Here is a 16,214-nt window from a genome sequence, read left to right as displayed (position 1 = left end):
CTCACTGAACAGAAGCAATTCCTTGGAGACAACATACATCAAACATGACTTAGAGGAAGATTAACTTTTATTCAGATGATATCTTAAGGAATTTCCATTCTCATGTGAATGATGAACACTTTTATTATGGGGAGAGCCTGGTTAGTCTTTAACCAAGAATATACAAGAGTTTTGTAAAACAAACAACAAACAATTTATGAATCTTCATGAGATCCTCCTTTTATTCTGAAGATTATGTACTGTGAATGCTGCCAGGCTGATAGCTGCATTATGAGAAGAAGGACAAGTTGGGCAATGTGAAATGCCCAACAAATCCCTACTGGGAACATCACCTCTGGATACCACAGAGGGAACTCAGCCAAAAACCCATACTGAGGGAAGGGTTCAAAGGAAATGTGTGTGCAGTCCAAGCGTTTCCAGAAAAACCTGAGGCCACCAATTCATTTCAAAACCACGGCAGAGAGATTGGCAGGTGACTGATGCCACCATTTGACACAGCAGGACCCTCATGGACACTTCTCTCACTGATGCTGAAGCTGATAGGAGGCATTTCTTTAGCTCCAATGAATATTAAAAGCAGATCTGTGCTCAACTCCCCCCTCTCATAACCCATGCTCAGAACCCCGACTCAGTCTCTCCAGCTAATTAACAGGATTTTTGAGCAGGCAGAAATGCAATTCCTAGGAGGTGCCAAACCACCACGTGTTTCCTGCTGCAAGAAAGAAAAGTGTATGCATACACCAATGTGTCCAGAAAGCTTGAATGGAAAACCCTTTCGTGTCAGAAGTTTATTTTTATTGGTAAAATATTAAATAATATACAGAATTAAAAACTGCACTTACACTTCTGAGAAGAAATAATTCTTGGACAAATTATATGCTTGTTCCTGAGATTCCCTACATTTATTCCAGTAGCTGTGCACTCAAGACAGTACAAACCTTTATAATATAATCCTTTTCACAAAGTATTACAAAGTTTCTGCAGCTTCTTTTATTTATACACACACACACACCCACACCCACACACGGACTCCCACTCTCACATGGCTGTACAACACTCACACAGGTACAGAGCACACACATACAGATGTGCAACCATATGTATGCATGTATGCTAAGAAGAAAATAAAAATAACAACAAGTCCCATAGTTCAGTCTATAGCGGCAAAACTCTTTTAGCAGGGGGATACAGGTTTACATTAGGGTTGCTCACATGCACCACTGTCAAAGGGATTGTTTCTGAACTCCTTTTATAAGAGCACCTTCCAATGAACACATAAAGAAGTGGGAAAATTCCCAGTGTCTTCACTGGCTTTTTGAGTAAACTCTGATGTCACTTTTTAAATTTTTTTTTTTTTTTAATTTAAAAGATTCCTCAATTGAAGCTTGGAAGATCTATCACAGAATTAAAAATCCTTAACCTGGGAGAAAAAAGGGCAAATTTCCCAGGTTAGTAGCCCGGCTGCTGCCAGGAGAGGAGCACTGGGGATGCAGCTCTGGAGCAGGCGGGGAGGATGCTGTGCCAAGCAGCCAGAGCTCCACTCCTGAGCAGTGCCCGGCTCCCACTGCAGCCCCCTGAGCAGCAGGAGCCGCGCTGCCCACGGGAGGATCCCAGAATTTGGCCCAAAAAGTGAGACCCAGCGGGCACTGCCACTGTCACCCACTGAACGCGTTGTTCTTTATCACACACACCGGGGGCTGGGCAATTTTGGCAATCTACCAGAAGGGGATACAGTCTCCTCACCTTTGTTATTATTAATAAGAAATCTCCTAAATACAAATTTAAAAGACAAAAGTGGCTACTGTGCATGCGCAGTAACTGCCTTTCCAAGAAATCTCAATGGGATTTTATTCTTTTTTTTTTTATTATTACGTACCTAAATACATATTTACAGAATAGCGGCTTCAGTCTACTGGGGAGGGGCGGGGGGAGGGAAGGCATTAAAAATACACTATATATAAATATGTATGATATGTAAAACAAGTCCCATCTAAACTTATATAAGACAAGGACAACTCTAAAGAAGCTTTTCTGGTCTCTCAGGTAGATAAAGGACACGAGTCCTGTAATTCTTACGCAGGCAAATCTCTCCCTAGAGTAAATGGCAGTTTTGCCCTAGCTAAGAGATTAGGCCTAATCCAAAATCCATCATCAAAGTCAACAGGAGTCTCCACTGAGTGGGTTTTGGATCAGACCAAAAGATCTTTTTATTTTTTGTCATTTTTAATAAACATCAATATTAAGTGCTTTTCTTAAAAAAAGCTGCAATTAGAAAAGAAGAGGAAGGAAGAGTCAAGAACAGGTATGTCCTTAATTCTGGATGTGGATGTGTTTCAATGCCAACGACAAGCAGGAGGTAAATTATGGGCTTTAGCCTTAATTTACAGTTTCCCATCTTTTGTCAGTCGTAATCAGTTTAGTTGAACCATATCTTTAAATGCATTTAGGGCAGAGCAATTTGTTTCACTGATTTGTGTGGACTGAGGAAGGAACACGGAAACCACTGTACATTAATAAGATGTCAGGGTAAGTATTGCACTTGAACAGAAAAATAACCCAAATGTTGGTGATTTTGTTTTTAGAATGAATACAAGCAAGTCATCCATGTCTGCAATGATCACCTTTAGAAAGCAGGATCCAAGAATGAAGCATAAAAAGCAAATTTGGGGTTGGTAACCCCCACCCTGGAATACAACAGTAGTAAAACTTTTTTTAAAGCATTTTCTTCCAACAGGAAAAAAAAATTATATGACTTTTTTTTTTTCACTTTACAATTTTAAATCTTTCTAAATATTTGCATTAAAAGTTTCCAGTTTCTCATAAAAAGATATACATTTTAGGAAAAAAAACCAAAACAAAACAACTATAAAATAAAACCAACTAAAAAGGAAGGCAAATATACAGTATTATAATTACATTACTGTAGAGTCATCTCAAAGGTACCCTAGATCTTTTAAAGTGTTACAAAGAGTACGTACCTTATTTTTTTTTCTCAAATCAACTATCTTTTTTTTTTTCTGTTTTTAATAAAAAACTACACTTGAGTACAAAAATATGTAAACAGACTGTACAGCCAATGAACCAAAAAAACCCAAAAACCAACCCCCCAAACCCCTAGACAGCCCAAAGCTACAGGAGATAAGAGCAGGCTCAGACTTAAAGCTCCAAGAAGGAAAAGGGGGAAAGAGAAAAGCACAGAAAGCCAGAGGAGACTGCTACATGGTGAGGAAGTGAACGTGTTCAAGCTCTGAGGACACTTGACAATTCATCAAATAATTGATCACAGTTTCAGAATCTGAATGACTACAAAAACAACCAAAAAAAAAAAAAAGTCCTTCCCTTGTTACAGTGTGTTCAGGAACGAATATCCATTTCCAGTAAGCGATGTCCAATCCCAGTGAGTGCATAGTAGGGATTCAGTGACCTCCACCCCTGCAAGAAGCTTTTCTGACTCGATGTCACTTGAGGTAAAACGAAATGGCCCAATTGACTGCAAACCGGCCCCGCTGTGCCCGTAAGGAGCCGTGCTCCCCCCGTGCCTTGCAGGAGGCACCTGTCCTTTGCTCCAGCCTGGTGACACACGCCAGAGGCTGCAGGGACCCGGGGATTAAGGCTGCTACACGGAATAAGGGAACGAGCCTGCCCAGAGCTGCTGGGCTGCACCCTCATGTCTCAGGGCATGGCAGTGATGACCAAGCACAGCTGCAAAGCTCCTGTGCACTTGCAGATGCAGCCAAAGGGATGGCACCAGGCTGATGCTGCTCACGTGTTTTCCTGGGCTGCAGTGCAGTCACCCAAACCAACTGTGGGAAGGAAGAGCTGGCCCCAGCTTTGGGCCAGGCTGATCCCTTTCCCCCAAAAGGGTCCACATGGTACCAGCCCCTCTCAAGACATGATCTGATTAACTTCATTGTCATTCACTCTGTTGAAATATCACAGTTTTTTGTTGGTTTTCTTTTTTTTTTTCTTTTTGTTTTTTTTTGCAACTGTAAAAAACTATTAGTTTTACTACAACTATGCAGGTTTCTGTTGATATGGTTTTTTCTGTCCACTGATTAATTAAGCCCCAAGATGAAAATGAGAAATTTGTACAGAAGGAGATAGCAGGGGAAGTTATCTTCAAAGATGAGGACCCAAGTGAGCACACTGATAACCACCTTTCCAAAGGCTGGAAGCAAACAGGAACTGGGAATGTGCATGATCAGCTGGGAAGGCAGGTGAATTAAACAGAGACTCATTTTATTGTTTTCCTGGCCTGTTAAGCATGCAGCATGGCAAAGCCTGAACCCACCCCTCCTCCTGACTGTCCTCTGTGCATTTCAGAGCCAGGTAGGAGGAGGACACAACCCACCCTGTCAGGTGGGGTTGTAGAAGGTCAAATGAACCAGTGATGTTCTCCTTTGCTTGTATCTCAGAACACATCAAAGGGATAAAATTGGGAATCTATTCACTATGAAGCAAATTCTAGCTCTTTTCTGCCTAACTGCTGCCCTCACCACCCCTCTTTGGCTGCTGTGTGCTGCTGAGGGGGTGACCCTGGGCTGTTGCTGGGCTCAGGGTCTGCTCAAAGCCTGCTGGCCCTCCCACCTTGGCTGTGCTGGCACACTCAGCTCTGCAGCCCTGCAGGGGGAACAACTGCACCTGAAACCAGGTCACCAACCTGCTGGGAAGTCCCAGAACCAGCACTGTGCTTGTCACAGCAGTGCTCCAGCTCACGATCCCCCTGAACACCTCCTACTGATGAACTTCTCTCGTCTCTACACCGATTCCTGGGGCAGCAGCCTGACAGACAAACCTGCAAACCACTTCCAAAGCACTCGTCACATTTGTTTTTCCAGGCTGAAGCAAGAAGAAAGTGCTTTAAAGTGTGGTCCCAGTTGTAAGTGGGAACTTTAAAGCAGAGCAAGGTCCACCTCTAAGGGTGCTTTACTTAAAGCACTGAGAGGGACAAAACAGGAGAGGCTTCCCTGGCTCTCTGTAGGGCACAGTGCAGCTGGGGGCCCCCATGGCAAGTCCTGGCATGGCTCTGGGGATGCTGTGCTCCCCGGGACAGCCACACACCAGCTCTGCCTGGACAGCTGGAATGCACTTTGTCAGGGCAATTGTCAGCCCTTCCCACTGCTAAAAGCCGTCTGACTGCAGGAAATCTCACACAAACAGAATCCTCTCTCCGGCTCAAGCTGCCAAGGAGGGTGCAGAGCAGGAGAAGGGATTTGGGTTTCCTTTGGGTTGGATTTTGTCATGCATTCTGAAAGGGACTGGTAGGATATCACCAACGACATCAGGATCTCCCAAAATGCATTTGGAAAAGGCACATATACAATAAAGCATATACCTTACTACACAATACCATATATATATAAATATACTTTCTCAAGCTCTCCAGCTGCCCCAGACCACAGGCCAACAATTTTTGTTTTTAAATGCTATTAAGCTAAGCTAAGATGTGAATTACTAGCAGAAAAGCCAATTTCCTCACCCTTTTCCTAAAATTCCACAGATTCTGGCAGCCTCCCTCCTCCCCCCTCATTACATTATAAAGCACAGCAAGAGTTAAGGAAAGGAATTTATCCAGAGAAGGAACTGTGTCTCTGTATCTCCTGCCCTTGGCTGAAATAAGCACCTTTGCTGCAATTATTCCAAAGTTTCTTTCTGGAAGAAGGAGTGTCTGTTGTCTGGCTTCTTTCAAATCAGAACAAGCTAGCCCAGGACCCGGGCAACAGTAATAATGCCCCATGAAAGCCCAGTTTTGAAGGGTTGGGTTTCATTACTGACCTCCTGCCTGACAGCATAAATTTAGGGAAGCCCTTATAAACAGAAAGAAATTTGGAAACTCTGACAATTGAGAATTTCTTCACCTTTCAGTAAACATACTTTAGGCCAACTACTTTGTGGGCTAGGTCCTCACATTGTAGAAACCAGTATCACTAAAAATTAGACCAATTAACCCATTTACAATCTTCCACTCTACTACAGACCACTACAGGTTAATGCTTAGACACCCTTCACATCACATCATAGATGAAAGCGCTTTTTAAGGAGAATAAAATTATTTGAATCCCATAAATTACTGAGTAAAGAGCAGGCTTTACTGAAAAATGCAATATATTTTGATGTGCACTCCTAACTGATTACAAAGAGAGGTGGCTGTAAAATTCATCAGTCAAAACTGCAGATATATAGATAATGCCCTTTGCTCCAAGGATATGGATCATACCAAGAGCAGAATAAGCAGTCACACTTCTCTTTAAATTAATAGGCTTGTAATCCTCTAAACCGAGTGCACAGTTTTTTGGGTGTTTTTAAATGAAAATGGGGAATGCTCACAGGAAGACAATTCTAAATTTGCAAACGTACGTTTCTAACCAGAAACCTGATTCCAAGAATTTCAAAGGAGTCCAATAAAAATCAGCCAGGTTCGATTTCCAGCACCAAATGCTCAGAACAAACGGATTTGGAGGCCAAGGATTAGCTACTGAAATTCCTAGTACACTAAGAATGACTAATGAACTTGACGAAACTCAAGAGCTTTTCTAAGAAATCCAATTCTTGCAGAGAGCAAGCAAGAAAAAACACCCAAAGAAATCTCTGCTGTCCCATTTTGCTCACTTTTGTGAAGCAACAAACTGCATTACATAAAGCTCTCTAATAATTTTCAGTAGGAATTGAATTCTAAAGTACATGTTCTTTCAAAATTTTGTTCAAAATTTGAACTAGAATTTAATCTTTCTTCTCTTCCTAACTCTAGGATAAAACTCTTCAGTGACTGTTTAGAAAAGGATATTGATAATAAAAAATTAATGTGACCCCTCAAGTTTCTTCCTCTCCAAAAAAAGTAGTTTCCATAAGATAACTCCCCAGTGCCTCCCCAGTTCCCTGTGCCCATCACACCAGGACATACAGATGTCACCTGCTACTGTTAGATCAAGAAGTTGGACTAAGCTGAAGCCAGGTCCAAAATCAGTGGGCCTCCCCATGTGATCCTTTAAACATCTCCAGAATCCACCCTAGCAGAGATACCAGTGAGTCATCAGTGAACCAAAGTGCACACTAAGGAACTGCAGATGGAATTGCAGCCAGCTGATGTGTGGATACACAAGAGATTCTCTCTCTACCTTTCCCGTATTCCGGTGCTTTCCCAAACAAAGGCAGAAATTTTAAACACTTTTCCCCTAGTGTTAGCTATTCCAAGAAACCACAGCCCAATGCTCTTTCACTGACCACAGAGGGGAGAACGGAGTGGTTCCCCCAGAGATTGAAAGGATTTGCTGGCAACCTTTCTCTCTAACTTGAGCATGTTTTTTTCTGGAGGCCCAGCAACCCTCAAGGCCCAAGAACTTTTCCCTTTCCACTTTGCTCTTAAAAGACCTTTCCTGCCCCAGCAAATCACAACCACTTTTTTCTTTTCTGAATTTCCAGGCACCTCCTGACACAAAGCCCACCTCCCTAACTGCAGAGAATCAGCCACATGGAATAAAAGAGATGGCCTCCAGCATCTCCCTGCTTTTCTCCTGCACAAACTCTTTTGACTGCACCAGGCACAGGACAATGAGAATGGCTCATTTGCCACAGTTTCCTCTATATTAGGGTGAAGAAAGAAGGAGGGGGAGGAACCCAATGACATTAAGAACAATGTTGGGAATAGATCTTTAAATCTGTCTCTCCAAAGCCTGCATATTCCCAGCCTTGATAGGTCTCACATTACACAAGATGACATTTCTCTCCGTATTGTATTATAATTAATAGGCTACTGCAAGACTTTACCAGCTCCTACTTAATAGCATTGCAGTGCTGGGAAGCAGTCATCAGGTAATCTGGCCATGATCTACTGTATTCTTTCTAAACACAGGTTCTAGCTGCCAAGAATGTCACCATAAAAAGATTTCAATCAATACCACTCAGCTCCTACTTTCAAATGCTCCAGGTCTAGGAAGAGAAGAAGAAAAAAACCCAGTACCCTCAAAACGAACAGCAAACTGGCATATGCATCAAGTGCACAGATTGGAGGGAGCAGATGGGAATTCATTATGGCCTGATCTTGCTCTCTCTTTTATACTTTAGTAACTTTCTCCTTTGGAAAAGGTCTCCCCATGTGTGCGGAGGGGGTTAAACCCATCCAGATCTCTCCATTCTCAAGCTGTGCTCTTGTTGCCAAACAACAACATTTCAATTGTGATTGGTACAAACAGTTGGGTTTCAGTGGCAATCTGGCCCGTAGGTTTAAGCCCAGTTTTTACTGATGCAATTTGTTTGGTGGTTGCTGGCTTTGTTATTTACTGAGAGAGAAAGGAAGGAAGCAAAACAGATCAGTGGACTTGCTTTCTTGTCCAGTCTGTAGGTCAAGGACTCTCTCTGGAGTGTGTTTCTCCATTTGCTTTCCCTACAGGGAAATTAATAAATTAGGAATAAAAGGGAAATCTTTAAGTCCAAATCAATGCACAGCACCTACATCTCCACTTATCCCTTTCTGAAGAAGTAGGGAAGGTTGTATGTGACCTATTGGTTTGCTGGGCTTCTGTGCTCACCAGGAGCCAAGGCTATCCAGCAAAACCTGCTAATACTTTGACCCCTAAGTTAAGCACAATTGATGACATACAAACAAAAGGAAATCAGTGGTTCAGCAAATTAGCAAGTAAGAAGTCAACAAGAGAAAAAACAGTCAAGGTTCAGATCCTGATGTAACTGAAGTACTTGGGACAGTTCCATTAAATTCAATGGAGCCAAAAGGATTAATGCTGGCCAAGGATCTGGCTCCTAAAGCTTTCCCAGCTGCAAGTCTTAGTTTAGGCTGTTGCCAAGAGGTTAACACTGTGATAGTAGAATGAGAAAGTATTTACATAATTATATATCTATATATACCTATATTTAAAGAACACTTTTCTACTAGTACTTTTGTCATTTTTAAATCCATAATTTTAACCCAAAAGTATTTCAGAAGAGCAGCAGAACCTCTTGAGTAAACTACAGATTCTTACCCACTCCTAGGCCACTTACTGTCCTAGAAGCAAGTTTAAATGTTATTTCTAAATGCTCTTTCTTAAAACTTAGGGTGCAACTAAAGAAATAAGGCTCCCAAGGGTCTCTAAGAAGCCAGTGAGACAACACATAGGCATGGAGTAACAGAGTATCAACAATTCTAAAAAAAGGTGCTTCATAAGTTAAGGAAAATAAAAACACAAAGCCTCAAACTTATCACAGAAGGCCCTCAGACTTATGAAACTAAACTGCTGTAATGTGGTACAGTGTTAAGACATAAATTTCCTTTTTTTTTTTTTTTAATTTATTTACATTCTAGAGGGGCAATACACACTGAACCCAGGAAAACAGCTCACCCTTGAAAGTAATTTTGAAAGAAATATTGACTTTGATTCATGCTCCTAACTCCCTACCAGTTTTGCTTCAAAAATAATTGTTCGTTCGGCAGAACAAAGTTCCCTCCCTTTCCTCCAGCCACTGAAAGCTTCACATTAGAAAAAGGCTCTCCTCTGAAATGTTTCTACCTATTCCTGTGAAATTGCAAATGAGTGGCATCTTGTTGGGACTTGAAAGCACCTGGCATGGTTGAGCGATAACCCAAAAGAGGACATGGTGTACAACTGACTGAGACAGACACAGACTGCCTTCCAATTCCCACAGAAAGCAAGGCAGGTCACTCTCCAAAAACCAACGGCCACAACAAACCCCTCTTTTATCCATTCCCTTCCTTCTTTCCATTCTTAGCGCTGGGCAGAGCGAATGAGGTTGGGTCCACAAAAAATAAGGTTAATAATAATAATTAAACAACAGCAACAACAACAACAGCAACAACAACAAAATAGGCGTCTCAATGTCTGAGGAAAAGTGGGATTGTAAGTGCAGTATTTCTTCATGTGCAGTTCTTGTACTTCATAGGAGTCCCCTTTGGATGAGAAGGCCTAGCGGAATGTGTGCTCCCCCCGGACTATGTGCGACGAGAACTCATAGCGGTCCTGGCTGCGGTAGCCACAGATGTTGCACTCCAGCGGGTCCCGGTAGCCGTGGCAGCCCATGTGGATGGTGTACATGACATGGTCCAGGAAGAGGACGCGACAGTGCTCGCACTTGAAAGCCCTAATCTGCTCCCCTTCTCCGTTGATCACCTTGTACATATCCTTGAAAGAGCCCTTAGAAGCTTTTGTGACATCCAAAGGCTTGGCCTCCTCCTTCACATAAGCCGGGTTTGGCTTTATCTTGGGGGTTAAGGCAGCGTTTCCTGGGTAGGACTGGCGGTCGTCGTGGCTGCTGTCTGAGTCAGTAGAATCCAGGCAGCTATTGCTGGGGGAGCCCTCTCTATCCTGGATTCGACTCTTTGGTCTGATGAGGGAGATGGGGCCATCCATGTTGTTCTCGTGGCTGTCGGCTGTTTCCCTGCTGATGGGCCTCTCTATCCTGCTGGGATGATAGACCTGAGCGTAAGCTGAGCTGATGACCGGGGCCACCTCTGCAATTGTGCTCGGTGTGTGCTGCATCAGGGGGTGAAGTGCCTCAGCTCCAAGGTAGGTGATTGCATTGGTGATGGCTTGGTCCATCATGTGAGACTGCATCAGCTCAGCCTCCTTCTCATAGCTTAAGTTCATATCAAAGGGGATATCTGGATAGCCAAATCTCATGAACTTTTCACCTAAGAGAAAAAAGCAAATGCGTGAGCAAAACCAACATAAGCACTGCAATGTTTCATTGTAAAAGGCGTGGGAATGGACAGAAACCCCCTGATTTGGGGTGAAATTATTCCAGAGTCTAAAGTTAACCTCCTTCTAATTTATAACTCCTACAAAGTTCTTGTCCTGAAATGGGTAAAACAGTAACCTCACCAAGAGCTTTCTTTATGTTTTAAAATTTATTCCAGGTGGAACACGTGTCTGCAGCAACTTCCAGAGCAATTCCAAATCTTCAACTGGGCCCGACAGTGCCCACACTTCAAGTTAGGAAAAACATGTTAACTGGTACATAATGGATTGAAATATTGAGGCCACCACTGAAATTCTGATGGAGTACACCATTAGAAATACTCTCCCCAAAATTCAGGGGACCTTTTCACACGTCCCTCACAATCTGAGGTGCCTCACACCTACCTTACAACAGGGCTGCACAGTGAGAAACCAAAACAACAGGTACAGGGGGCTTGTTATGGAGGCACCTTTAGAGCCACAGTATGTAAATCCTTTAACTAGCAGAAGAAAACCCCAAATGTTAAATGAGAGCACATGGCCAAGAATGAAGAATGAAGCCATTTACAGGAGCAGTGGAGGCTGTTCTTTGCAGTTTTCCTCTCTCAAAAAAAAAAAAAGATTCTATCCTTTTTGGACTGAGAAAAAAAGACATACACACCCCCCTCCCTTCCCAGTGTCTATTTAGGCAAGGAAACAAATGGAGAAACCACGTGTATAGCTTAGTTTCACTTGGTAAAAGGCAAAAGCACCTTTCATTGACATAGGATAAATTTATACATAATGATGCTGAGGCTTATTCATCACTGTGAATCCTAACTCACATGCTTGTAATGTTTTTACATCAATGGTGTGACAGATGTGCAAAAGCAGAGCCACATTCTGGCACATCATGGCAGTCACAGGGCACCATGTTATGCATCACATCATCTCTTTGGAGGTGAACAAATTGACCATTGCTTACAGCAGGGCTCAGCTCAGCAGCTCTGCTTTTCCAGTGAGGGCTTTGGAGTGTCAGGACAGGCAAAGCTCGTGGAATAACTTCGTATTAAACAGAAAAGGTTATATATATATGATACAAGATACACATGCTCCTAAGTGGTCACACATGCAACTAGCTAGTTGTTGACAGCTAACTTTTAAAACTGACTTTATGAAGTCTGATAAATAATTTTGGTTGGTTTTCATTGCCTTTGTTACTTCACTTCCTTGGTACATAAAACCAGATTTTTTTTCCAGTAGCGTAAGTTAATAAATTCAAGAAGTCATTACTTACAAGTGGTTTGGCTACTCAAGAATTAAATTACTCAAGAAGCTTCTTCTATCACCTTTTGCCAAAATTGCTTGGAACACAATGTGTATAAACCACTATAAGAAACAGAACTGTAATCCCAAATCTCTTCCAAATTGCATTAGTACATTTCAACACAGCCATCACTCAGCATTTTATTTTTGACTATAATAATTCATTCCACTTAGTGTGACTTATTCTAAAGTGATGCATAGAGAACAACCATTGTCCTTAGAGATGATGCCTCACTCAGCTCTGATTATCAAGGTAATGAAATGTAGGTCTAAAGTGAAGTACATGAATATTCCTACTGTCTTCAGCAATAATGCTCACATGGCTGGACACATACCACGTCTGTGTATCTATGATGTGTACTCAGCCATGGTCCTGGTAATCTAACATGACCTGTGGATGATTCTTGCCATCAGACATCCTCTTTGCAGTGTTTTGCTGTGGTCTGGCAGTCTGTGATGGCTGTGCTGCCACAGACAGAATGGATTTGGCTCCAGCCTCCCATGAAACAGTGCAGGTCCTTCCCAAGTGGGACCAAGGGACACTGAAGGATAGCTCCAGGAGACAAATGTGCCCGGTGCCCACTGGTGACTGTAACCTTCTCTGGCCAGCTGTGTCATTCTTGTGTTTGGATAAAGAAATGGACCTGGTGAGGGTCTGATCCAGCTGCCAAACACACTGTCAGTCCTTTGTAGGCTTTATAGATCAAGAAATATTACTCATCCTTTAAGGGCTACTTGAATAGATGATGCAAACCTCATTTTGATTCCTTTCATCATCCATGTTTAGTTACTCCAGCATAGACAGCAAGGAAAGCTGTAAATTGCCAGTGACCTGAATTATTTATTCCTTTAATTATGAACCAGTTCCAAAGATGTCAGAGCCTGAGAAATGGAGTGTGACATAAAAAAGTAAAATAAATGATAACATGGGAAGGAGAGGGTGTAAAACACAGAGCTCAGAAGTAACCAATAAATAGTCCAATAGACCAGTATGATGTGGTTTCCAAATTAAATTCCTCTTTAGCCAATTCTATACTTAAAATCAGCTAATCAGAGCAATCATTCTGAATTTTCATTTAAACTATGCTCAAAGTCTATTTATCTTTGCCCTACATTAGAGAAGTAAAAGAAAAAACATTCTCCCCTCTGGCCATATGACATTCAAATAAACCCCCAAACAGGTATTTGAATCAAGATCAAAGCACACAGACACAGCTGTCCTGTGATACCTATAGTCCATCTCATCAAGTATCTAAAGCAGCTGCAGTGCTGGACCCTTGGGAGAAAGCTACAAGAAACCTTGGAGAAAGCCATTCCAGCATTTCCCCCCGGGGAAGCTTCTCCCTGACCCCCATTAACCAGAAGCTGACTGTAATTTGGCAGCCGGCTGATCTTCATCTGTTCTGAGACGCCCGTGTATTTTTAATTCTTACTCTAACAACCACGGTCTTATCGTAAGCCACATAAATGTCTCCTTTTGCATCCTGCCAGTTCTTAACCCTGGTGACATTCTAAGAGCAAGCTCCCAATTCCAGCTGAAAAGACGTGAATCTGCTTCACATGACCAGCCTGAAGACGGCTGCTTTTAATTTAACTGGCGTCTGCCTCTCCCTCATTGACCAAGAAGCAAAAAAGAAGTGCTCACACTCCTGCACATCACAAACTCTACTTTTCTGCCTCCACTGTTTCAACTGGTTTGGTAAGACTAGAACCTCAAGAGCAGATATATAACCAAGTCTCTCATGCAGAAATGAATTCATTCTATTTGCTGTACGCTGCTTCCTTTCCTCCTGAAAATTCAGCCATAGGAGAGTCTGTGGTCCATAACCACTGTCCCTTGGAGATTGCTGATCAGAAAGAGCAGTAAAGCATTGATAGATGTAGCATGCAAAGATTTTAGCTTATGCTTACATGACCTTCTCATAAACACCATTAAGTTGTTTTGGACAGGTGCCACGCTTGCAGTATGCACTGGAAAATTTCCTGCAAGCAACAGAACCATTACACACTCTTCCTGACAGAGCTGAACAATATTTAATTGGGGAGAAAAGAGGAAGAAAAGTGAGGTCATGGTGGAGGGGAGAAGGAAAAAAAACAAAAAAAGAAAGGCAGCCAAGTGAAGACTGCTGTTATACAATCTAAACACTGTGATGCCACTAAAGATAAGAAAAATAAGATATGGTAAATATGAAAGGGGGCATTTTTTCCTACATATGGATAGCGATATGTTACACTTATATTAAAAAAATTGGATTTACCTAACAGCAAAGTAGTATAACCTGCTGAAGAGTATAATAACGTGGTATAGCATCCCTCAGGCAAGGGTTTCCAATCAGTAAATTTACCTCTGAACATAAGAACAACATATGGTCAATGGTGCATGAGTGGACAAGTAAAATTACTTTTCTGGTCTAAAAATATAACAGCATAGGAAATACTGCTGTCTCCCAGGGCTCCCCCGTGGGATGGATCATTGCTGGCCTAATCTTGGCTCAGCACTGATTTTTGGGAATGGTCAGCTGACTGAGAGCAGCCAGGTCAGTGTGTCAGTCCCCCTGGGTGAGCTGCTGCACACTGCTGGCCCCCTGCTACTCCAAACCATGTGGCTTACTTACAGCCACCTTCAGGGGTGATTTAACAAATCCATCTGAATCTGCATTTAGCTGAGGGGCAACAACTTTTCTAAATGGCTGTGCTAATTGCTTACGGCGCTCTGATCTTCTCTGTAAGTGTCATCAGTGTTTGCAGAATGAGACACCCTTAAGCTCTGTGTGACTGCCCTTCCAGGGAGTGAGTGTGGAAAACGCCTGTTAGGTGACTTCAGAGCCTGACACTCACCCCAAACAATTCTCTCTTCCAGCTTCCCTCCTAAGAAGTTTTGCATGGCTTCAGCAGCAGTAAAAAGAAGTTTTAAGTTACAGCTCAAACCAAGTAAAATTCTCCATACTATCACCTGTTACAAGCTGAATAATTTTAATATGTCCAGACACAAAGCAAAATATGAATTCTTGACCTAGGACTCTAAATCTAGTAACCAAAAGCCACTCAATGCTGTTCCATATTCATGCATTAGTGAGTTTATTGTGTGCAAAGTGCTGCACTCAGAGCAAGAACTTCTTCCAACACAAGGGATGTGATTTACTTCCTCATGCCAGTATTATCAGACCAGTTGTTGCCAAGTGTCAGGAATTTAATACAAATTAGAAGTCTTGAGATACTTGTTGTTTGTTTCTTTTAACACATATGGAGACAGATAATTATATGACAGTCTTAGCTTGATTTTATTTTTGTTTTCGTTTTTCTTTCTGGAGCAAGGAGAGGGAAGATGACAAGTCTAAATCTCAAAAGGGCTAGAGAGAAGTTTAAAAAATGACAAACAAAACAGTAGTAAGTAAAAAGTTCAAGGTTTTGTGAGGCATTTTCCTGATAGTGGACTTCACTTTTGAATTCTCTGGACTAGTAAAGAGAATTCAATAATTATGATTTCTTGCTGTGATTTAACCACCTCCATTGTTGTACCAGAACAAGTTGTGAGAGTGCTGCTTTTCCCCTAGTTCTTCTGGCTATTACAAATAGCACATAACCTATACCCATGGACTAAAAAGAATAAAAGGCTCATTTCCATCTTACCCACAAACTTCTGTGGGGTGGAGCTTTTACGCTTTCCCATGTTGCTTGTCAGCTTCTCTATAACAGCAGGTCTCTCAAAAGGCACCACAGAAATATTGTTGTCCATCACAGGCTCTTGTTCCTTACAATCTTCCAGAGCAGGTACTACACAAAAACAAGAAATGGTATCAGACAGGTCTGGTCTACACTTCACAGACAACACAAATTATTCGAGCCCTGCTGGCTGTGCAACAGGTACAGCACAACACAAAGCAAGGTGTGAGAACACTTTAGGCATAAAGACAGCAAGCACCTGGAAGCAGGGCCACATTCACAAAACATCTCTCCTCAGGAACATCTTATTTAGTAGAAACTTAACTTTAAGCATTTATAAAAGGGCTTGTTTTATTCTGGACACTCAAGATCCCCAGTGAGGCGAGGACACTTTTCAAAACTCACTCTGTAGGTGACATTTTGTGTTATTCTCTCTTCAATACAGTCACCTGTCACCAATATAAATCTTTAGTTATCATTCTTTGTGTATTCCCTTCACACCATGCATCATAATTTCTCTTTTTATTATCTTTTTGCACTTATTTCAATGATTAAAAATCA

At 42.0% G+C, this 16,214-nt stretch overlaps 1 protein-coding gene across 4 annotated transcripts in view; it reads right to left on the bottom strand.

Moving 5' to 3' along the window:
* Positions 1 to 773: 773 nt before the first annotated feature.
* Positions 774 to 16,214, bottom strand: part of IKZF2 (IKAROS family zinc finger 2) — a 117,764-nt gene continuing 102,323 nt past the window's right edge. For all 4 annotated transcript variants that reach the window (XM_088167655.1, XM_014881978.2, XM_014881985.2 and 1 more), the window contains 2 exons: positions 15,621 to 15,764; positions 774 to 10,639 (listed from right to left, as the gene is read on the bottom strand). In XM_088167655.1, coding sequence (XP_088023781.1) covers positions 9,915 to 10,639; positions 15,621 to 15,764 — 869 coding nt within the window. In that variant the 3' untranslated portion in view covers positions 774 to 9,914. The remainder of the gene's footprint in view (positions 10,640 to 15,620; positions 15,765 to 16,214) is intronic.

This window comes from Sturnus vulgaris, chromosome 7, assembly GCF_052056855.1.
Source record: "Sturnus vulgaris isolate bStuVul1 chromosome 7, bStuVul1.hap1, whole genome shotgun sequence".
NCBI classification, from domain to species: domain Eukaryota; kingdom Metazoa; phylum Chordata; class Aves; order Passeriformes; family Sturnidae; genus Sturnus; species Sturnus vulgaris.
The sequence above is the reverse complement of the archived record's forward strand: the minus strand, read 5'-3'. Positions and strand labels throughout refer to the sequence as shown.